This window comes from Desmodus rotundus, chromosome X (assembly GCF_022682495.2).
Source record: "Desmodus rotundus isolate HL8 chromosome X, HLdesRot8A.1, whole genome shotgun sequence".
Classification (NCBI taxonomy): Eukaryota; Metazoa; Chordata; class Mammalia; order Chiroptera; family Phyllostomidae; genus Desmodus; species Desmodus rotundus.
The window spans coordinates 62,026,772-62,049,964 of NC_071400.1; the positions used below are offsets into that span (position 1 = coordinate 62,026,772).

A 23,193-nucleotide genomic window follows, 5' to 3' on the forward strand; every position below is an offset into this window, starting at 1 on the left:
GCAACTGGGTGGGCTCCTTTGGATCTGAAGGCCCATCTAGGTTCCATTTGTTGGTTTTGAATGCACGGGCATGTTGCAAACTCTTGGGTCCCTTGGCAAAATGTGAAGAGCCATTATTTCTTCAAATAACATCTATGTCTACTTTTTTCTCTCTTTTCCTGGGACTCTCATAATTTATGTATTATTACGCTTGATGGCATCCTATGAATACCTTGCTCTCTTTACACATGTTTTCATTATTTCTTTTTGCCCCTGACCCCCCAGTATTTTCCAATGATCTGTCTTCAACTTTGTTTTCTTGATTTATTATTCTGCATGTCTTAGCCTTCTGTGGAACCCTTTCAGTGAATATTTCAGTTCACCTATTATATTTTCTGGTTCCAGAATTTTCTGGTTGTTTCTTTATTACAATTTATATCTGTGTATTTATATTGTATTTTTTCTTGTCATTTTCCTGATTTATGTTTTTCCATGATGTCTTTTAACCCACTAACATTTTTAAGACAGTCTTTTTGAAAGCTTTGTAAAGTAAGCCAAGGGGATTGGTATGTAGGGATTTGTTTTGTTCCTTTGAATGACTGTGTTTCCCTGTTTCTTTGCATGCCTTGTTGTCTTTTTAAAAACTAGATATTTAAAATAATATCAACCTCTCCTCATCTTTGTGGACTGTCTTTGTGCAGAGGAAGTCCTTTACTAGTTAACCTGGCCTAAGACTTAGTGTTCTGTCAAAACCTTTGGAGATGGGTCTTTTTTGAGCCTGCACATTTTAAAATTCCATTTCCTCTATACATATAACTACTTTCCAATGTCTTCATTTCCCTAAGTGTCTTGTCCTTATTTCTTCTCAAGCCCTTGATTGTGATATACTGTAGCTCTGTCTGTAATATCTTATACGCAGACACCTGCAGGTCTGCAGTAACCATGCAACTCTCTCAGGCCACAGCTCCAACCAGTGCTGCTGATGGCTTCCAACCTGACAGACACACTATGCTTCTACTCCGCCCATCAGTGTTCCCTGACAGGCAAGAGATAACCAGTGCTCCAGGCTGCCCCTATATTAGCCAGAACTCTGCAAGCAAATTCTACTCTTTTCTTTCCATCCTAAGGTAGAAGTTAGTAGTGAGTTCGGTGACTTCCTCCCAATCTTTCTGCGCTGTGCCAGGAAGGGGATAGGAGAAGAATGAGCAAAGGTCACATGAGAGAGATTTCTTAGCATGTTGAGGGCAGCTTTTCATTTTTGGTCATTTGTTTTATTGCTGCAGCTTCTCAACTAGTTTTCAGAGGTCTCACCAAGCTACTTTGGTCTGTATGTTGGTGTTTCCATGAAGAAATGAGGGCCTGGAGCTTCCTTGTAAGCCACCTTGCTGACAACACTCTCCAATGACATCTCTTTTTCCTACACATGTGTATCTGTTGTTCTATCTCATTATCTAAGGTGGTGGCTCACCTGGAAAATATGCTAGGAGCCTCCGTTCAACACGTTAAACTGAAGCAAATGAAGTATTCTTTTCAGTTATGGGTGACAATGATGTCAACGAAAGCACATGATGATGGGAAGGTATGTTCACTACTTTTCTTCCTTTCGCAAATATTTATTGACCCTGTATCATGGGCCGTATGTTCTAGATATATGGGAATGAAGTTCATAAGCAAATAGGTGACATAGTTAAATACATAGGGATTACACAGTTTAGTGAGTGCTATACTGGTGTGTGATCACAGAGGGAGGGCCCATCTCTAGGTGGAGTCAGGACAAGCTTCCTGGTGTAAGATTGCTATTTCCTCATACTTGCATAGTTTGGAGGCCTTCACTAGGTGAAGAAGTTATAAAAGGTGTTGCAAGCAGAGGTGACACTATGAACACGGGTACAATGGCATGAGGTTGATCCCGGTGTAGCGTGTGCTGGGTATCAGAGCGCTCAGGCTTCAGTAAAGCATGAAGCGGTCAGCTAAGTCCAACTGGCAACATCACAGTTCGCCTCCCCCATCAGAGGTTTTTACAGACATGCACACAATTATCTGCTTTTCCGCAATGTATCTCACCCTCGTGTTATTGGCTAACTTTGGAAGCGATGTGGGTACTTGTGAAAGATGCTTTACTTATGATTTCTTCGGGCTCATTGAAAATTTTAAATATGAATTCTTTAAGAACAATAAGTTAAATTTGATATTATGAAGAAATAGAAAACTTATTTTCAAGTCTCTTAACTCTTGTACATATGGTGGCCATTAAGAATGCGTATGTTGGAGTATGACAGACCCATATTCAAATTGCAAGCCACTTTTTAGCTCTGTTTTCTTTTTGGTGAGAGAGTTCTTGTTTATTCGTTACTCTACTCATCTGGAAAATGAAGCTATTGATAGCTGTGTTACAAGATTATTTTCTGGATTAAGAATATATCTAGTAAAGTGTCTAACATTTATAGCCCTTCAATAAAGGAACACTTTCACAATCCCTTTCTACCTCCAGGAAAATAAGTTATCAGTCACTATACTCATGTTTAAGAAACACATACATTTTTTTCTCTTATCTACGCACCTTGGAAATATCTCAGAACAGGAAGTCCATGTAAATCCACAAACTTAAATGTTTGACTCCGAGATGTAGGTTCATAATCAGAGTGTGAGAACAAAGCTAAATCAAAGATCAGTACCAAAAATTTTATTCCGAGCACTTGCAGGAGGTACTCTCTTGTATTGAGTAAGTTGGAGAAACTCCTAACATAGGTGCTGAATGTTAAAATTGGTCCTAAAATTCAAAACCTGCAAGAAGACAAGAGGGTGAAAAACCTGGTGTCTTCTCACCTTGAATTGTGAAGCCCGACTCAGGTCCAGTATTCATAGGCTCTACCTTGTTGCTCAGTAATGGTTCATCCCTTAGGCACAAGTACATTATATGGTTGGTACTTGAAGTTTTTACTGTGGGAAAAGGATGTGGCCATTTTCTCAGCCATACTTGTTTATAATGATTTTGTTGCTTTATTCTAAGAGATTTGTTGAATTACAATTTGTACATCATGCAAATCACCCATCTAAACATACAATTAAATGATTTCTAAAACACAGAGTTGTGCCACCGTCACGACAATCAATTTTAGAATATTTTCCTGAGATCACCACAAAAAGAGACCCATACTCATTATCGGTCACATTGAATATCCTCACTGCCCCGATCCACACCCTTAGCAAAAGCTGATCTGCTTTCGGTACCTATTGATTTGCTGATTCTGGACGTTTCAAATAAGGGGGATTGTACATTGTGTGGTGTTTTGTTACGGTCTTCTTTCACTTAGCTTAATATTTCTTGCATGTCATCCATGTTGTACCTTGTATCGGTACCTTAGTTCTTTTTATGGCTGAATAATATTCTATTGAATTGATACAATGTGTTTATCTATTCATCAGCTGGTTGTCATGGGGCTATTATTTACTGTGCTGCTGTGAACATTCCTATTCATATTTTTGTCTTAAACATACCTTTGAGAGAATACTTGTATTTCTTGTTTTAGCAGTTTGATATGTTTATTTTCACATTTACATTTAATCTCTTCCTTTCCCAGTTCTTTTCTAAAATCAGGTTTATTGGTGTGACATTGGGTAATAAAATTTTCTTTCATCTCAGGAACCTCTGAAATTCGTGGATCTGCTTAGTGACCGTGGGAAGCCTATCAACGCCCTGTGGGAGCTGGTCAAATGGTGCCTGGGCCTATCGGTGCACACCATCCCTGCCATTGGTATATAAATCATCTTTTCTCTGTTTCGATGTCTTTAGGGGAGAGAAGAACATCTTACCGAAAATATAAGGAGCACTTGCAACACTTTGAGAGTGCTGAAATATTAATAATGAATTAGGTTCATCATTCGCTGACATGTCCCTGTGTGCCAAGCCCTGTCCTGTGAATTTTATCCCATTGATTTGCAATGTATCTGTCACGATGCCCATTTTGTAGGTTTAGAAACCTCAATTCATAAAGGTTAGATGGGTGCCGAGTTAAGGGTGCTCTTCAAATGTTTATCTTACAAACTCAAATACCTAGGATGCTTTCTTGCGTCATGTATTGTATTTAAATATCTCAATGGAATATTTAGACAAAATATTTGACTTTAAGGATAGGCCCATACAGGAATATTTGGGGGAATTAACCTGTTAAAATGTTAATTATTGGTCGTGTAGAGTAAGTGTAGTCGAAGCACCTCTCCAAAGAACTTAGTGCAGCTATGCACTTTTGTTGCAGAGTTGGACATGGTCGTTACTATAAACAAATGCTCATTGAGTGCCTGTGTGCCAGACATTAGGTTTTTGGTACTTTTGCACGTGTTATCCCTTTAAACATTTAAGACAGTCTGATAGTATATATAAGTACTGTTACCTCTTTATAGGGAGAAACTGAGGCAAATAGAGATTGGTTAATTTATTTCAAACTGGAGTCCAATCTTAACTTTTCTAGATACTACTTGCTTAACCTTCATTCAGTTGTTTATGCTGTCAGTGACTCATTTTTCTCATCCAGAAAAGGGAATTAATGAAAGCATGTATTGACGATGTGATTGAGTGGATTATGTGTTGCCTTGCATTGTTTGGCTAGTTAAATGAATCAGGCGTCTAAAGCACATGAGATACAACCTAACCATGCACATACTGGGAACTCCGAGTTTACAGAGATAAAACCACAAATCGTGGAACATCATAAAGAGTCAACAAACAGAAGCTATTTTTATCATTGTCATTATTATTGCATAGCTCTACTAACGAGGACTCTGTCATCGGAAATTGCTCTATTGTTGCAAAAAGACACTGTGCTTTCACTGGCTATAATATTCTCAGGTCATCAGGAAGATCATTTTAAGGAAAGTGATCACTCGAAGCTCTGAGTTGCCAAATTTTTGTCAGAGTTACTTTTCTTTAAAAGAATCTTCACAGAATTCTGGCCACTGATGTGCTCTTTCTTGTACATGGCCGTGAAAATTCAAGGACAGAGGCATACTGATATCAAGGCCTTAAGGAACTCTTGGGTTGTCTTATGGCAGCTCAATTCATGCAAAATAAATCAGACTTTATCATCCTAGGTAATGTCAGGGGCTTAGATGAGCTGTCATGTGTTGAGATAGCCAATTAAAGCAACACATGAAAATAAAAGTAACAGTAAAGCCTTTAGTCACAGCCATAGCGTAAGCAGGAGGCTAAAAGTGGAGAAAACAACAACTCCTTCCCTTTCCATTCCCCTGTGAAAAGTTACACCAGTCAAATGGGTCAGCACGAGTGTGGAGACCTTCTCACTGTTGGAGGAGACCTGAACAAAAGGCTCCAGCCGTTTTGCAGACCCCGAGGTCAGGAGTAAGATGAGGGAGAGAGCTAGGAGTGGAAAAGTTCTGACTAGTGAGGCAGAGTGGGGAAAAGTGTCTTCAAGGTTTCCTCGACCTCTCCCATAAAGAAGCCTGAGCAGAGACACCTGAGGAAGACCTCTGCCAAAGTGCTCAGATAAAGACATTCAGGTGCCTTGGCTAAGAATGCAAATATGTACAAGGACATCACAGGCTAGAGGGGCCTGAGCCCTTGACTGCAACACCCCATGGAAGTTTCAGGACACTACCTATGCACCTTGTGTGGTTTGGGGAGGGCAGCTTGCCCCCTTGCGTCCTGCCAGATAAATCTTTTGTAATTGCTGATGGTCACACCTGAAAAATCACAGAAGGATTTTGGCCAGAAGCTAGACGCTTCAGATAAAAATATATCAAACCATAGTAAAAACTTATCAGCATCCTAAATGTTTAACAACAGAGGAATAGGTAGTGAATTATCCTTCATGTACAGGAGAAATTGTATGCCGGCACTCAGGGCCAAGGTCACGAAGATGTATTTATAACGTGTATCAATGTATGTTAAAACGGTGAGTGGAAAATGTGGAAAATTTAACACACAGGGTGAGCAAAGACATAATATTTGCATAGAAAAGTACACGAACTAAGTGTACTAACACATTTACAGCTATTTCCCCCAGGCATTGTATTTTGGGTGAGTTGTTTATTCCACTGTAATCTTTTGAATTTTTAAATTTTCTATTACACTTATGTGTTCCTTTCATAATAGGAACAATGAACTTATTTTTAAATAAATCAGTAATCTCTATTAAAATATTCATATTAAATACTAAATATGACTTATTAAGCACGTATGATGCATATGTAACTAATGTGCAAAATATGTATACATATGCATGTATTAATGATCTTTTCGTAAAACAGTTTAAAACTTGAAGATACATTGGATAGAATCCTCTCAATTATAACTCTATTGTAAAGTTTTTCTAAGAATTACATGGATGAGGGTGCTTATTATAACATTTACATTTTGGAAAAGTTCATATACCCGCCAATCATGGGCTAGTTAAAGACAAAACTATGATACATTTCACAGTCATAAAACCCTTACGATGTAACAGTCTGTGGGGAAGCTGGGAACCCCATGTGCAGCGTTACCGAAAAAGACTACGACTTAGCATTGCGTGGTCAACAATATTCACGTATGGGTGGCAAGGTGATAAGGTTTCTTCTCCATCACTTTCTTATTTCCTTGATGTTCTAGAGTAAGAAAAGATAAACTAAAGAACATTAGAATTTATTTATTTTTTTGGAACACTAGAATTGAAAATGAAATTTCATACCTTAACTTGTTTCATGTTATCATCCTGTAGGACTGGCCTTGTTGGAAGAAAAGCTCAAATACAGCAGTGAGAAATACAAGAAGTTTATGGCGGTGAAGGAAAGCCTGCAGAAAGAATTGGTGGAGATGCTAGGGGATGATGGTGTCTTCTTATACCCCTCCCATCCCACAGTGGCTCCCAAGCATCATGTTCCTCTGAGCAGGCCTTTCAACTTTGCTTACACAGGTAACTAATTGTACTTCTTTTAGTCTTTAATCTTAAAGAGATGGAGGTATTTTCCAAGAAAAGTGTGATTTCCTTTTGCCGTTGGACAAGTTTGATACATGCCTGTCCAAAAAGGATGTGTAATTTAAAAAAAATTCCAGAAAGCAGTTGCTATTGTCACACGTGGGTGATAATTTGCTAGTATCTGCACCCTGCCCTAGAGCCCTGCAGGGGGTATGAGTGTCACAGTTTAGAGCACTGAGCTTCAGGGAGGTTCAGGGAGGTTCAGCGAAGTCTTCAGTAACACAGTGTGAACTGACCCAATCCAAAGGCCGCCTTGGCTATTGTGATGCACGCTAAAGCCAAGTCAGCTTTTTTTTCCAGGATGTGTGGCTTCCCCAGAAATGCGACTACAAAATATAATTCTCCAGGATAGCCATTTCTTTGCCTTAGCTATCATCTTTTCTGAGTTTGAGTCAGTCTAGTATTCACCCAATTAATTTGTTTCAGGTTCAGCTGCTTTGGGAGCTGTGTCTGGACCATGGTCATGTGAGCTCAAAGGCCCCTGGAAATGTACTAATACTAAGTCAGTTTCTATAGTTTCTCCAGGGCCTGTCCCAGGGACCCGCACTATACACTTGCCTATTCTATAATCCTGTGGTCCACTTTCACTTAGAATTTGGAGCTTGGTTTATTTGAGTTCACGTACTTGGCTCTATTACTTTCTACCTGTGTTTCCTGGAGCAAGGTATTGACTGTTTCTCAATCTTGTTCCTCCTGTAGGAATAAAGGGTGATCTGTACCTTGCTCTGTTGCTGTCAAAAGGCATGTTTAGCCCTGGCTGGTGTGGCTCAGTGCATTGAGTGCCGGCCTGTGAACCAAAGGTTTGATTCCCAGTCAGGGCACATGCCTGGGTTGTGGGCCAGGTCCATGGATGGGGGATCATGGGAGGCACGTGGCAGGAAACCACACATTGATGTTTCTCTCCCTCTCTTTCTTCCTCCTTTCCCCTCTCTCTAAAACTAAATAAATAAATCTTTTAAAAGTTTTTTTAAAGAAAGTCATGTTCACAACACAGCTATTTGTTAAATCTGGTTACTGCCTGAGAATAGGATTGGGAGGGAGGGTAAGGGATTTTGGTTTTTACTTCCTATAATTTGGTATTTTTTTTCAAAGTATTGGGAGCATATATTACCTTTGAATGTTTTCAACCAAGAAATAAAATAATTGTTTTTAGCAGTCAAGAAAAAGGTAAAGTAAATAATGCAATTAAAGTACTTGGCGTGAGGGTTGTGGAGGATGAGGGGGAGAGGGTATCCAATACTAGTTTTCACCCAGCATTTTCTCACCTTTACTCTAATTCTTGGCTTTGGTCAGTTACTTCCAATTCCTTGAATCTTTGAAACATGTTTCTGCCTAAGTTTCTCTCACCTAGCTACTCCAGTTGTGCAGACAGGAAGCATCATTGTCTGCAGGGAAGAACCTAAAGAGAAAGTTACCAGTTACAGCTTTTTGATTTTGTTTTGTTCTGCTTTTGTTTTTACTTTTATGTCATATATCTTTATAAACGTTTATATGTCATTTATCAGCTTGCTCACCAATTGTTAACTAACAGCGGAGATTAGTCTAGTCCGCTGTTCCCTGAGATTACCAAGGGCAACTCAGCCTGAATTTTAGACCGAGACCAGCTCACGTTTGGAAACCCAGTTCACATCTCAACTCTGACCACTGCCATATGCAGCCCACAGAGAAAGATCCATCTTTTGAGATTCTCTATCACTCTTTATCTAAATCACTATTTTGCTGGTTCTGGAGAATATTTCTTCTTGTTTTATTAGCAATCTTTTCATGTTTGTGTCTTAACTCTCTGTGTAGACTGCATCCCATGAGGAAAGAGGTTATTTTGCCAGGCTGTTTTATCTCTTTTTATTTATTTTTTAATTTGAGGTCTCTCTGTGATATCTATATGGAGATGTCAAATAGGAATTTGGTTGCATAGGTCTGAAGCGTGGCTCAGGGAATATAGATGGGAAGGTCCTCTGCTCCTAGGCGATGGCTGAAATCATGGCAATGGCAGGGGTTCCTGGGTAGGTGTCTAATAGCATAAGAACAGAAAAGGACAGACCGTGGGCTCCCACGTGTCCCTCGCTCTGATGTTTGCCCCTCCCGACAGCCTCCATAGGCAGGAGTCCCAGAAACCTCCCACTCTTCACAGTGCAAATGCTCTTGCCCATTTAATGCCATTGGCCTCCCTATCAACAAAGACAGCTCAGGAGACGTGGCACTGCATAGTTCATTTATCCCAGTCTGTTAGACCCACGTTTGTTGGATGTTACAGATGAAGGAGAACCAATACATCCTGCAGGGCCTTACAGAAGTAGAAAACGAACCCCACTTGCTCTCTACTTGCTAACACGAACACTTGCTCCCAGCCCTTCTGGCAAAATTCCCAGGAAGAAAATAAGGGGATGTGGGAGGAGTGTGTTTTCTTGGTGAGGCATGGCAACTGGCAGCCTCCTATCTAATAATAATTATTTGTATTCATCCAGAAATCTGTTCAACTAAGGAATTCAAGCTCAGAAGGAACTCGTCCTTGATAATACACATCACAGCTCCACAAAGTGTTTCTGTAATTTACTGTATCTGTGTCCGGGGGCTGTTTGAAGCACAACGTGTAACCCAAGGCTTCCAAGAATAAATAAGAAAAGTTGACTCCTGTTCTATAGTTAAGGACACTGTAAGGTCAATTCTCACACCAAAAGTCACAGCCCTCCTTCCCAATTTTTATTCCAGAACTCTTCCTGTGTCCTAACAATAGTTACCTAAAAAAACTTACCCTACCTTCTAATGGTTTTGTCAGTCTCAGCTCATGGACCAACCAATATTGGACCATTCAGGGGTTATTCAGTAAGCCGAAACCAAGTAAAGGATGATTTTGTACAAAATTGGCCTCAAACTATTCTGTCTAAAAATTTCTCTGCATTTTTATATCCTGTCCATTGTATACTGAATGCCAAGGTTATACATTAGAAATCATCTATGCATATGTTGTTTAAATTCCTTTCTCTAATTTGCTTATGGAGTGTTCATTCATTTCTGCTTGGATACCCCAAGAATGTGCAACAAACTATGGCCTAGGCCACTGCATGTAATTTTTATGTAGAACAACAAACTTACAGCTTTTTGGAGGGATTTTCCTCAGATTGAAGTCATCCACAACTGGGAACTTTTTCCTCTATTTAAGTCTTGTGAGCCAGGTACTATGGATACAAGATCCATGATAGATAAGAGCAGTGTTGATTAGGTATCTGCTATGTGCCAGGTACTAGGAGCTAGCAATGCTCTACATTTTCTCATCTAAGGCTCCCAGAAGCCCTCCACAGCAGGCACAGGCATGCCTGTGAAAGAGCTGAAGAAACAGGGACTTAAGGGGCAGAGTCAGGACTGGAATCCAGCTCTGAATTGTCTGACTTCAAAGCCAGTGTGATTTCCACTCTATGCAGGGGTCGATGATACTTAGTATTGGTTTGCTTTTCTCTCCACCACTGAAGCTGAAAACCTACCAGTCTTGGAGGCCGTCTGTCAATGACATACAATTGTGGGGTGCCAAATAGCTTGAGTGTTTAGCTGTGTTTTTATTTTTCCTATGAGGCAATACTCTTGTTAGTTTCTACTCAAGGGAGTATAAGATTTTTATACTTGCCTGATACTTACAAGATGGGTAAATGCAGTCAGATATTTAATTTCTCCACCGTGATTTTTTTATGGTGACGATGAAGATGCCTCATGTATTTTGCAGCACCGTTGGAAGAATGATTATGTGTGAGAATGTGTATAAACTGCCTTACAAGTTTTAATAATAATGGTGATATTACAATGTATTGAACACATGCATATGTATATGTTGACTTTAGGCAATATTAATATCTGTTTTACTTCATACATTTTCTATATATTCCCCTTGATTTATCTGTTCCATGCATTGTTCTAATAGCTTTATCGGCCTCGTCTAATATCATACTCACAGCAGTTCTGAAAGCAAGAAACTATCATTACCCTCATTTCACAGATGAAAGAACTTCAAACACACTTCCACAGGCACATAGCTGAGGTGGTATTGGAAGTGGAAATTGAACCCAGGCCCCCCCATCTCAGAGTTTGTACGTTAGTTCACTACACAGAGGAGGAAGAAGAGGCTTGCCGGGGCTCCTCAGCTCTGCAGTAAAGGCGGTTATGGTTCAAACACAGGTCTGCTTGGCTGCAGCTGCCCTCCTTCCCTGTTCTCCTGCCCGACTCAGTGTTCAGGAAGTGGTAGCGCCTTTTACTACTACATTTCATTGACACTCTAGAATAACCATATCTTTATTAAACGTGTACCGAGAGCACACTGTGTGCACCGGGGTTAGAGAGATGATTCCGACACATTCTCTTAGTAGGAGACACAAATATGACCAGAGGGTTTCAAAAGAAGGCACCAAATACAATGGCAGAGGAAGAATTAGTATTCCAAAATCTTAAGAAATGTTCAAAAACCTGAAACTAGTAAACGATTCAACAAGGTCAGAGAGTACAAAGCCTTTTTGAAAGAAGAAAAAAGGTGGAGTACATACACTTCTCAATTAGCAAAGTTCAGTAATCAATAAATTGTGATACTGGGATAAGGATATACAAATATGAATATATATGTCAGTGGAATAGAATTCAGAGTACAAATATAAGTCCCTATATTTATATTTATGTTCAACTGACTTGTTACAAAGCTTCGAAGACAATTCGATGGAGAAATAAAGGGCTCTTGAATAGATGGGGCTGTGATAACTGGATGTCTGCATGGAAAAGAATTAAATCATAGTCCTCTCACACATTAACTATAAACATACTCTATGAATGATGCAAAGAATCAAACTTTTCAAATCTAGACTACCACAAAGGTATATTACAAATAGCGCATAAGTAAAAAGAAAATTCGTAATGCAAGAAGATATTGCCCCCAGTTAGCATTTACTCTATTTTTTTTTTTCTGAAAGAATTACACAGGGCAAATTAGGAGTAGCGTATCAGAAAACAGTGCTAGCTCTCGTTCACATTTTCTGCATTCACATCCTAATTTAAACTTTACTCGCACAGTAACTGTAGATATGTTATCTAACTTCTCTGTTCTTCAGTTGCTTTACCTGCACCATAGGAATAATTAGTAGTTTCTGTCTCATGGGTTTTGTTGTGACAATTCAAATGGTTCATACACATCGGGTCTCTAGAGGAGTCTTTAGCAGATTGGAAACTCTGTAGGTGTTTAAGTGTGATCATCACCATTGTACAATTGAGGGGAGGAATAAGTTTTTAAGAACCTGTCTTCTCACATTATTCTCGTTTGTTTCATTCAGGTGTCTTCAATGCCCTGGGTTTGCCTGTGACCCAGTGCCCACTGGGTCTGAATGCCAAAGGACTTCCTCTAGGTATCCAGGTCGTGGCTGGACCCTTTAATGATCACCTGACCCTGGCTGTGGCCCAGTACTTGGAGAAAAGTTTTGGGGGCTGGGTCTGTCCTGGAAAGTTGTAGTATGGCCTTCTCACAGTTTGTGAGTGTGTGTGTGTATTTCTATAAGCTGGGTGAGATCAAGCACCAGCCAGCAAGTAAACACAATTGTAACATTATCACCTATTTAGGTATTCTTTCCACTCTTCTTTCCTTCAGTAACTGTTGGCTTTCATGTGGTCATACTTCATTCCTGCCCTCAGTTTACTGGAGGAGATAGGCATGTAAATGAATGTGTGCAATAAAGTTTTCAATATGCTGTGATGGTGTCTTTTTTAGGTACAATAAGGAGATCACATAAGGAAATACTCAATTTGAATTGGAGAATCACAACCAACTTCATAGAGTAGATGATGCTGAAACTGAGATCTGTTTGTTGTGTTTTGTTTTTTTAATTGTTATTTGTTTTATTTTTATTCAGTTACAATTGTCTGCATTTTCTTCCATCCCTACACCCCACCCCAGGCAGTCCCACCTCCCTCCCCCACCTCTACCCTCCCCCTTGATTTTGTTCTTGTGTCCTTTATAGTAGCTCCTGTAGACCCCTCTCTCCACAATCCTCTCCCCACTCCCCTCTGGCTACTGTTACATTTTTCTTAATTTCAATGTCTCTGGTTATATTTTGTTTGCTTTTTTCTTCTGTTGATTATGTTCCAGTTAAAGGTGAGGTAATATGGTATTTGTCCCTCACTGCCTGGCTTATTTCACTTAGCATAATGCTCTCCAGTTCCATCCATGCTCTTGCAAAGGGTATGAGCTCCTTCTTTCTCTCTGCTGCGTAGAATTCCATTGTGTAAATGTGCCATAGTTTTTGGATCCACTCATTTGCTGATGGACACTTAGGTTGCTTCCAGTACTTGGCTATTGTAAATTGTGCTTCTATGAACATTGGGGTGCACAGGTTCTTTAGGATTGGTGTTTCAGGGTTCTTAGGGTATAATCACAGCAGTGGAATTGCTGGGTCAAAGGGCAGTTCCATTTTTAGTTTTCTAAGGAAATTCCATAGCGTTTTCCACAGTGGCCTCACCAGTCTGCATTCCCACCAACAATGTTCTAGGGTTCCCTTTTCTCCACATCCTCTCCAACATTTGTTGGTTGATTTGTTTCTGTTGGCCACTCTGACTGGTATGACATGGTACCTGATTGTGGTTTTATTTTGCATCTCTGTGATGGCTAGTGATGCTGAGCATCTTTTCATATGTCTCTGGGCCCTCTGTATGTCCTCCTTGGAGAAGTGTCTGTTCAAGTCCTTTGCCCATTTTTCAATTGGGTTGTTTGTCTTCCTGGAGTGGAATCGTGTGAGTTCTTTATATATTTTGGAGGTCAGGCCCTTGTCTGAGGTGTCCTTGGAAAATATGTTTTCCCATACTGTTGGTTCTCTTTTCATTTTAATGCTGTTTTCTTTAGCCCTGCATAAGGTTTTTATTTTGATGAGGTTCCATTTGTTTATTCTTTCCTTTATGTCCCTTGCTTTAGGAGATGTGTCTGTGAGGATGTTGCTGCGTGGAATGTGTGAGATCTTTCTGCCAATGTTTTCCTCTAGGACTTTTATGGTGTTATGACTTATATTTAAGTCTTTATTTTTAATTTTAATTGTTTTATTGTTATTCAATTACAGTTGTGTGCCTTTTCTCCCCATCCCTCCACCCCACCCCAGCTGAACCCCCTCCCTCCCCCATCATCCCCCTTGATTTTGTGAGTTTATTTTTGTGTATGGCATAAGTTGGTGATCGAATTTCATTTTTTTGCACGTACCTGTACAGATCTCCCAACACCATTTGTTGAAGAGGCTGTTTTTGCTCCATTTTATGCTCCTGCCTCCTTTATCAAATATTAATTGACCATAAAGACTTGGGTTTATTTCTGGGCTCTCTGTTCTGTTCCATTGGTCCATGTGCCTGTTTTTATGCCAGTACCAGGCTGTTTTGATTACAGTGGCCTTGTAATACAGTTTGATATCAGGTATTGTCATCCCTCCTGCTTTGTTCTTCTTTCTCAAAATTGCTGCCGCTATTCGGGGTCATTTATGGTTCCATATAAATTTCTGAAATGTTTGTTCTATATCTGTGAAATACGTCATAGGTACTTTAATAGGGATTGCATTGAATCGATTAATCGCTTTGGGTAGTATGGCCATTTTGATGATGTTAATTCTTCCAATCCATGAGCATGGTACATGCTTCCATTTGTTTGTGTCTTCCTTAATTTCTTTCTTCAGTGTTGTGTAGTTTTCTGAGTACAGGTCTTTTACCTCCTTGGTTAGGTTGATTCCTAGGTACTTTATTTTTCTTGTTGCTATATCAAATGGGATTTTTTTCCTGATTTCTGTTTCTGCAGTTTCGTTGTTGGTATACAGGAATGCCTTTGATTTCTGAGTATTGACTTTGTATCCAGCTGTTTTGCCAAATTCATTTATTAGGTTGAGTAGTTTTTTGGTGGAGTCTATTGGATTTTCCATGTACACTATCATGTCATCTGCAAACAGTGACAGTTTCATTTCCTCTTTTCCAATTTGGATGGCTTTTATTGCTTTTTCTTGTCTGATTGCTGTGGCTAGGACTTTCAGTACTATGTTGAATAGGAGTGTTGAGAGAGGGCATCCTTGTCTTGTTCCTGATCTTATTGGGAAAGCTCTATGTTTTTGTCCATTGAGTATGATGTTGGCTGTAGGTCTCTCATATATGGCCTTTATTATGTTGAGGAATGCTCCCTCTATTCCCACTTTGTTGAGGGTTTTTATCAGAAATGGGTGCTGTATCTTATCAAATGCTTTTTCTGCATCTATTGATATGATTAAGTGGTTTTTGTCTTTGCTTTTGTTTTTGTGGTGTATTGTGTTTATTGATTTGCGAATATTGTACCATCCTTGCATCCCTGGGATGAATCCCACTTGGTCATGGTGTATGATCTTTTTAATGTATTGCTGGATGCGGTTTGCCATTATTTTGTTGAGGATTTTAGCATCTATGTTCATCAGTGATATTGGCCTGAAGTTTTCTTTCTTTGTTATGTCTTTATCTGGTTTTGGGATTAGGATGATGTTGGCTTTGTACAACGAGTTTGGGAGTCTTCCATCTTCTTGAATTTTTTGAAATAATCTGTGGAGGATGGGGGTTAACTCCCCTTTAAATGTTCTGTAGAATTCTCCTGTGAAACCGTCTGGTCCAGGGCTTTTGTGTGTCGTAAGCTTTTTTCATTACTGTTTCAATTTCATCAGGCGTTACTGGTGTGTTCAGGCTTTCTGCTTCTTCTTCATTGAGTTTTGGAAGGTTATATTTTTCTAGAAATTTGTCCATTTCATCTAAGTTTTGAAATTTTTTGGCATACAGTTCCTCATAGTAATTTCTTTAATCCTTTGTATTTCGGTGGTATCAGTTGTAGTCTCTCTTCTTTCATTTCTGATTGTGTTTATTTGGGTCCTCTCTCTTTTTTTCTTGATGAGCCTGCTTAAGGGCTTGTTGATTTTGTTTATCTTTTCAGAGAACCAGCTCCTGGATTTGTTGATCCTTACAATTGTGCTTTTAGTCTCTATGTCATTTAATTCTGCTCTGATCTTGGTTATTTCCTTCCTTCTACTTGCTCTGTGTTGTCTTTGTTATTGTTCCTCAAGTTCTTGTAGGTGTATGGTTAGGTTGTTTATTTGAGCTGTTTCTATTCTTTTTAGGTAGGCCTGTATCACTATAAACTTCCCTCTCAGGACTGCCTTTGCTGTGTCCCATAGGTTTTGGATTGTTGTGAGTTCATTTTCATTTGTTTCCAGAAACTTTTTGATTTCTTCTCTGATCTCATTTTTCACCATTCATTGTTTAATAGCATGCTATTCAATATCCATGTTTTTTAATGTTTTGGGGTTTTTCCTTGAGATTTGTTTGTAGTTTCAATCCCTTATGGTCAGAGAAAATGCTTGATATGATTTCAATTTTCTTGAATTTGTTGAGGCTTGCTTTGTGTCCTATCATGTGGTCTATCTTTGAAAATGTTCCATGTGCATTTTAAAAGAATTTGTGTTTCACTTCTTTGGGATGAAAGGCTCTCTCTATATATCAGTTAAGTCCCTTTCATACAAGGTCTTGTTGAATGCCACAAAATCTTTGCTGATACTTTATTTAAAAGATCTGTCCATGTTTGACAGTGGGGTATTAAAATCCCCTACTATAATTGTGTTGCTGTCAATATCTTTCTTGAAGTCCTCCAAGATTTTTTTTATGTATTTGGGTGCTCCTATGTTGGGAGCATATATATTTACAATGTTTATGTCTTCTTGCTGTATTTTTCCTTTGAGTATTATGAAGTGGCCATCTGGGTCTCTCTTTATGGCCCTTTTTTTGAAGTCTATTTTGTCTGATATGAGTATTGCTACCCTTGCTTTTTTTCCCTGTCCCTTTGCTTGGAATATTTGTTTCCAGCCCTTCACTTTCAGTCTGTGTAGGTCTTCTGTCCTGAGATGGGTCTCTTGTAGGCAGCATACGTTTGGGTCATGCTTTCCTATCCATTCAGCTATTCTATGCCTTTTGATTGGAGCATTTAATCCATTTACATTTCAGGTCATTGTTGATAGGTATTTATTCATTGCCGATTCTTTGTACTTGTGTTCTTCCCTCTTTCTCTGTTTTCCTTCCTGTCCTACAGCAGCCCCTTTAGCATCTCTTGCAGAGCTGGTTTGGTGGAGGTATATTCTTTTAGACTTCTTTTGTCTGGGAAACTCCTTCTTTGGCCTTCTATCTTGATTGAGAGCCTTGCTGGGTAAAGTTGTCTTGGTTGCAGTCCTCTGGTTCTCATTACTTGGAATATTTTTTACCATTCTCTTCTGGCTTGGAGCATTTCCACTGAGAAGTCAGTTGCTAACCTTATTGGGGCTCCCTTGTATGTTACTTCCTTTTTTTCCCTTGCTGCCTTTAGGATTCTTTCTTTATCTTGGAATTTTGCCATTTTAATTAAGATGTGTCTTGCAGTGGGCCTCTTTGTTTTCCTCTTGTTTGGGACTTTCTGTGATTCCTGGATTTGTATGACTTTTTCTATTATCAAATTAGGGAAATTTTCCATCATTACTTTTTCAAACAGGTTTTCTATCCCTTGCTCTTCCTCTTCTCCTTCTGGTATCCCTATTATACGGATATTATTGCGTTTCATGTTTTCCTGCATTTCCCTTAACCCCTGTTCATTCTTTCTGAGCCTCTTCCTTTTCTTGCTCATTCTGGGTGTTTTTTTCTACCTTTTTCTCCAGTTCGCTGACCCGGTCCTCTGCTTCATCGATCCTGCTTTTGATTCCTTCTACTGTTCTTCAGTTCCGAAATTTTATTCTTTATTTCCTCTTGTTCCTTGTTGATAGTTTCTATTTCCTTTTTCATGTTGATACAGGTTGCAGTGAGTTCATTGTAGTTTCCCTGTAGTTTTTGGTAATTCTGCGTGAGTTTTTGGTGTAAACTTCTGTGGTGGAATACCTATGAGATTCAGTGTACATTCTCTTTGATCTCCCCATCTTACTGATCTTGGGCTGTGGTTTTTGTTGGCTCTGTGTATGTCATTGGTTGTTGGTTCTTGTTGGGTCTTTCTTTGGTGGGTCTTTCCCACCAGCTGGTTATCTGAGGGTCAGTCTGTCCCCCACCTCTTATCTTCTGTTGTGCAGGTGTTGGTAGGTAGTGTTGGAGCTGGTTCTTCCATGTGTACAAGGTTTTGAGGCTTTTCTCTTGCTCTTGTTCAGTTGTTTGTTCTTAGTAATTTCTTCACTATTTAGTTGTATTTTCAGATAGGTCCTGGGTTGACTTTGTGTGGCTTCCCCTCCCTCCTTCACCTCCTTCTCTTCTTATCTGTTGGTGTTTCCTTTGTTGGTGGGTCTCCTCTTCCAGGAGGAATCCTGGTGTTCCCAAGTTCTACCCCATCTTTTTTTATGATAGGACTTCTCCGGGCTATGCGTGTGCGTGCAGAGCCTTCCTTGATTCACACTCTTCCTGGTGCCTGTGGTCTCAGTTCCCTCTGAGATGAGGTACAGACACTCCCCGGTGGGTGGGCATACTCCCGGGTCGCTGGGCACCCTCCCCCGGGTGGTGCCTGCAGTCTCAGCTCCCTCCAAGATGAAGTTCGGGCACTCCCCAGTCTCTGGGCACACTCCCGGTCGCTGGGCACCCTCCCCCGGGTGGTGCCTGTAGTCTCAGCTCCCTCTGAAATGAGGTGTGGACACTCCCCAGTGGATGGGCACACTCCCTGGTCGCTGGGTGCACTCCTGTTTGCTGGGCACCCTACCCCGGGTGGTGTCTGTAGTCTCAGCTCCCTCTGAGAAGAGGTGCGCACAGTCCCCCGACGGGTGGCGGGGTGGAGAGGAGACTGGAGCTGTTGCTGCAGGGGAATTCCTCAAAGTGCCCTAGAGGGCCTTTTTCTTTTTGGGAAAAATCCCCCGCTCATTCCTGTGGCTCTCTCCGTACAAGGAAGGCCTGTCCTCTCACACAGCCCACCTCTCCTGCTAGGCCGGGGACTGTCCGGGCCAGGATCCCAGGCGGCCCAACTTTCAAAATCTCCTCAGCCAGCGCCCGCGGTCTCCCTGGGTTTACCACTTTGTCCTTATTCCCCTCCCTGCGACTTCAGGCAACCACGTCTCTCACAGTGTTGCTCAGGCCTTGTTTGGCAGGGGAGGGGGCCGTTAATCCGGCTCTCTCCCAGGAGTCCTGCAGCAGGCCTGGCAGGGCAGGCCTGGGGCTGCAGCTGCCCTGGTCCCTGCGTTGGTCCCAGGGACCTTTTTGTCCTGAAACAATCCCCTTACCTTCTGTTTTCTCAGTGTCCTCTGTACTTTTTGGTTTCCTATCTTCATAAACGCTGGGCTGCTTTTGGCTGTTTGCTTTGTTTCTCAGTAGAGTGGGTAGGTGTTTCACCCAGGTGCAGGGGGAAGTTAACTCTGCTCCCATCTATCTCGCCACCATCTTCTCTCAAAATCTGAAACAGAGATTGAAACATGGTTATGTGTTTGCCAGCTAGGCCACGAAGGGAGGGAATTCCACTTAGGAGCATTAGTGACAAAGAGAAGTCATGACAGCCACACAGTGAATTCATGTCCGTGTGAGTTAGTATGAACACTGAGGAGCTGGAGAGGAGGATGGAAGCAGGTAAGATGCAACAAGAAACCCTCTTCCAACATTATCAGAAAAAGTCTATGTCGTAGGTCTGTCCACTAAGAGGGTCTAGAAATCAGTGCCATCTTGGCACAAATAATCTAATATAGCACCTAGATCGTCATTTCCAAATACCTCTTCCCAATGAAAAGAACCAGAACTTCTTGGAGAAAAGCTGATTCTAGGACTAAGAGAGGGAAACTGTAAGAGGAGCCTGGAAGAGATTGCTGTGCTAGAAAGTTATGAAGTACAGAAACCTGAAGGACAATGTATCAAAATGGCACAGGACCACTTTAAAGAGGTTCTCACTGGCCAAACTTGGGGCAATTTGAATACCAATGTGAATAACAGTGACGGGCTATAACTGAAATGGGAGTGGAGGTGCGGAAAAATAGATATAGATCTAGGTATTGAGGTAGAAGTAGACATACATGATGTATATTTTGATAGTTACAAAATGAATTTCTAAGGCCTGTTATGTATAACAATAAATAATATATCAAGCAATAGAGTTATATATAAAGTTATATATGTTTATATTTTATAAATACATAAAGTGTGTGTTTATATAACATTTTATAAATATAATATAAACATAAATTAATATAAATAAAATGAATGCACATAACTCATAAAACTATTTTATGGTTATATGTAATATAACCATAAAATAGTGTAGGGTTAGAAATACATAACAACAGGGGGAGAAAGGGAGAAATTGGGAAAACTGTAATACCATAATCAATAAAATATACTTCAAAAAGAGAAATACGTAACAATAGACGGAGGCGTAGGTGAAACACGCGTCACCTCTGTGCACAAGTATAGCAAAAAATACAGCTACACCGCAAAACAAATATCACCCAGAATTGTCAGAAAATCAAGCTGTATGGAAGTCCAACAGCCAAGGAGTTAAAGAAGCCACATTCATCCAGAAGCTCGGAAGGGTGGAGATGCATAGAGGTGTGAAAATGTGGAGTGGTGCACAGAGGTGCAGAGATGGGAATGGGTGGTCCCGATACACATAGGTGGATAAAAAACGGGAAGGACACCTCCAGAGTCGGGTCCCAGTGCCAGGAAGATAAGTCCCTGTAACTTCTGTCTGCAAAAGCCAGTGGGGGTTGGGGCAGTGGAAGAAACTGCATCCTCTGAAAGGGCCTGCAACAGGCTTAAAATTCACACAGACACACCCCCGTCTGGCATGCAACAACTGGTAACAGCAGGAAGGGCACCAGTGGCGTCTGGGGAGAAAATGAAGTGCAAGTGGGGAGACAGCTTCCTCCGGAGCAAAACTCCAGAGGCCAGGCAGCAGTATTGTCCCCTCTGCAAGCCCTCCCCCACACAGAGCCACAGAGAGGTGACGTGGATTGCCCCACCCTGGCAATTTCTTAAGGCTCTGCCCCATACAACTTAACAGGTGCGCTAGGACAGGGAGTCAAAGCAGCTCAACCTCATACACAGAAACAAACACAGGGAGACTGCCAAAATGTGGAGACAAAGAAATATGACCCAAATGAAAGAAAAGAACAAAACCCCAGAAAACGAACTGAATGAAATGGAGATAAGCCACCTATCATAGGGACACTTCAAAACAGCAGCTATCAGGGGGCCCCAGGAACTCACTGGGCATTTCAGTGCCATAAAAAGCCCCAAGCAGAAATGAAGGTTGCATTGAATGAAATAAAGAAAAATCTACAGGGAACAAACAGTGGAGAGGATAAAGCCGAGAATCAAATCAACGATTTGGAACATAAAGGAGGATAAAGCGTTCAGTCAGAACAGCAAGAAGAAAAAAGAATTCCAAAAAAACCAAGGAGAGCCTTAGGAACCTCTGGGACATCTTTAAACATGCCAACATCCAAATCATAAGGGTGCCAGAAGGAGAAGAGGAAGAACAAGAAAATAAAAAGTTATTTCAGCCCTGGCTGGTGTGGCTCAGTGGACTGAGTACTGGCCTGCGGACCAGAGGGTCACCAGTTCAATTCGCAGTAAGGGCATATGCCTGGGTTGTGGGCTAGGACACCAGTGTGGGGAGGGGGCACACGAGAGGCAACCACACATTCATGTTTCTCTCCTCTTTTTCCCTCTCTTCCTCTCCCTAAAACTAAATCAATATAATCTTTAAAAAAAGAAAACTTATTTGAGAAAATAATGAAAGAAACTGCCCTAATTTGATGAATGAAATTGACATGCAAGTCCAGGAAGCACAGAGCATCCCAAACAACATGGACCTAAAGAGAACCACACCAAGACATATCATGATTAAAAATGCCAACGGTTAAGGAAAGAATCTTAAAAGCAGCAAGAGAAAAGCAGACAATTACCTACAAAGGAGTTCCCATAAGACTGTCAGGTGTTTTCTCAAAAGAAACTTTGCAGGTGAGAAGGGGCTGGCAAGAAGTATTCAAAGTGATGAAAAGCAAGGACCTGCATCCAAGATGACTCTATCCAGCAAAGCTATCATTCAGAATGGGAGGGCAGATAAAGTGCTTCCCAGACAGGGTCAAGGTAAAAGAGTTCATCATCACCAAGCCCTTATAGGAAATGCAAAAGGGACTTACCTAAGAAAAAGAAGATCAACAGGATGAACATTAAAATGGCAATAAATTTACAACTATCAATAATTGAATTTAACAAGACACTAAGCAAACAAGCAAAACAGGGACAGAATCATAGCTATGGAGATCATTTGGAGGGTTATCAGTTGGGAGGGAGAAGGAGGAAAATGGGGGGAAAGGTGCAGGGATTCAGAAGCCCAAATTTGTGGGTACAAAATAGATGGGGGGGAAGGGTGATAAGAAGTGTATAAAAACGGAGTAGTCAAAGAACTTGTATGCATGACCCATGGACATGAAGTAAGAGGGGTTTTGCTGGAGGGAATGGGGGTACCGGATGGAGGGAGAAAGAGGTAAAAATTGGGATAACTATAATACCATAATCAATAAAATATATTTAAAAAAGAAAAACGAGGAAAAACTACATGACAATAGACTTTGAAAGTCATCATCTTACAACTATCAAAAAATATTTAATTCAGACATGACTCAGCAATGGATGCTAAAACCATTGGATAAAACTTAGGGAACACTTCTTGGGAAACTGTTTCAGTCTCAAAATATCTCTTGTATAATCTTACTCATTTCAAGAGTGGGGGATGTTGACTTTCAAGTGGAGACATGTGGGTGACATGTCCTTAATCAAATGATCAAAATTCACATGCACAATGCTAAGAAAAATTAATATCACATGCCTTCTGGTGAAATGCACCGAAAGGGATATGTCATTCGTTCCCTGCTGTTCCTTCCAAAAATGTGTCACTTAGAGGTAGGCTATGTATGTGTGGGGACAGGGGGTACATGGGAAATCTCTGCACTTTCTCTTCCATTTTGCTGTGAACCTAAAACAGCGCTAAAACAAACTAAAGTCCTAATAAAATCAAAATGCAGGGTTGAAGATTATTAAGAATTTCGAGCCCTGGCTGGTGTGGCTCAGTGGATTGAGAGCCGGCCAGTGAACCAAAGGGTCACAGGCTGGATTCCCAGTTGGGGCACGTGCCTGGGTTGCACCCCAGGTCCCCAGTAGGGGGCATGTGAGAGGCAACCATTCAGTGATGTTTCTCTCCCTCCCTTCCCCTCTGTCTAAAAATCAATAAATGGCAATCTTTATTTATTCTTTAAGTGACTTTACCTTT

The 23,193-nt window shown here is 40.7% G+C and overlaps 1 protein-coding gene across 1 annotated transcript; it reads left to right on the forward strand.

The window, feature by feature from the left end:
• The first annotated feature begins 1,525 nt into the window (after nt 1-1,525).
• Nucleotides 1,526-12,678, forward strand: LOC128779928 (fatty-acid amide hydrolase 2-like). The gene is made up of 4 exons (XM_053916937.1): nt 1,526-1,558; nt 3,623-3,734; nt 6,693-6,887; nt 12,251-12,678. The coding sequence occupies exons 1-4, from the start codon at nt 1,526-1,528 to the stop codon at nt 12,424-12,426; spliced, it is 516 nt and encodes a 171-aa protein (XP_053772912.1). The 3' UTR covers nt 12,427-12,678.
• The last annotated feature ends 10,515 nt before the right edge of the window (nt 12,679-23,193 follow it).

Coding starts and splice junctions, on each gene's coding strand:
- LOC128779928 (XM_053916937.1), top strand. CDS start 1,526: ATGATGTCAACGAAAGCACATGATGATGGGAAG. Junction 1,559..3,622: donor AAGCACATGATGATGGGAAG/GTATGTTCACTA, acceptor CTTTCATCTCAG/GAACCTCTGAAATTCGTGGA. Junction 3,735..6,692: donor GCACACCATCCCTGCCATTG/GTATATAAATCA, acceptor ATCATCCTGTAG/GACTGGCCTTGTTGGAAGAA.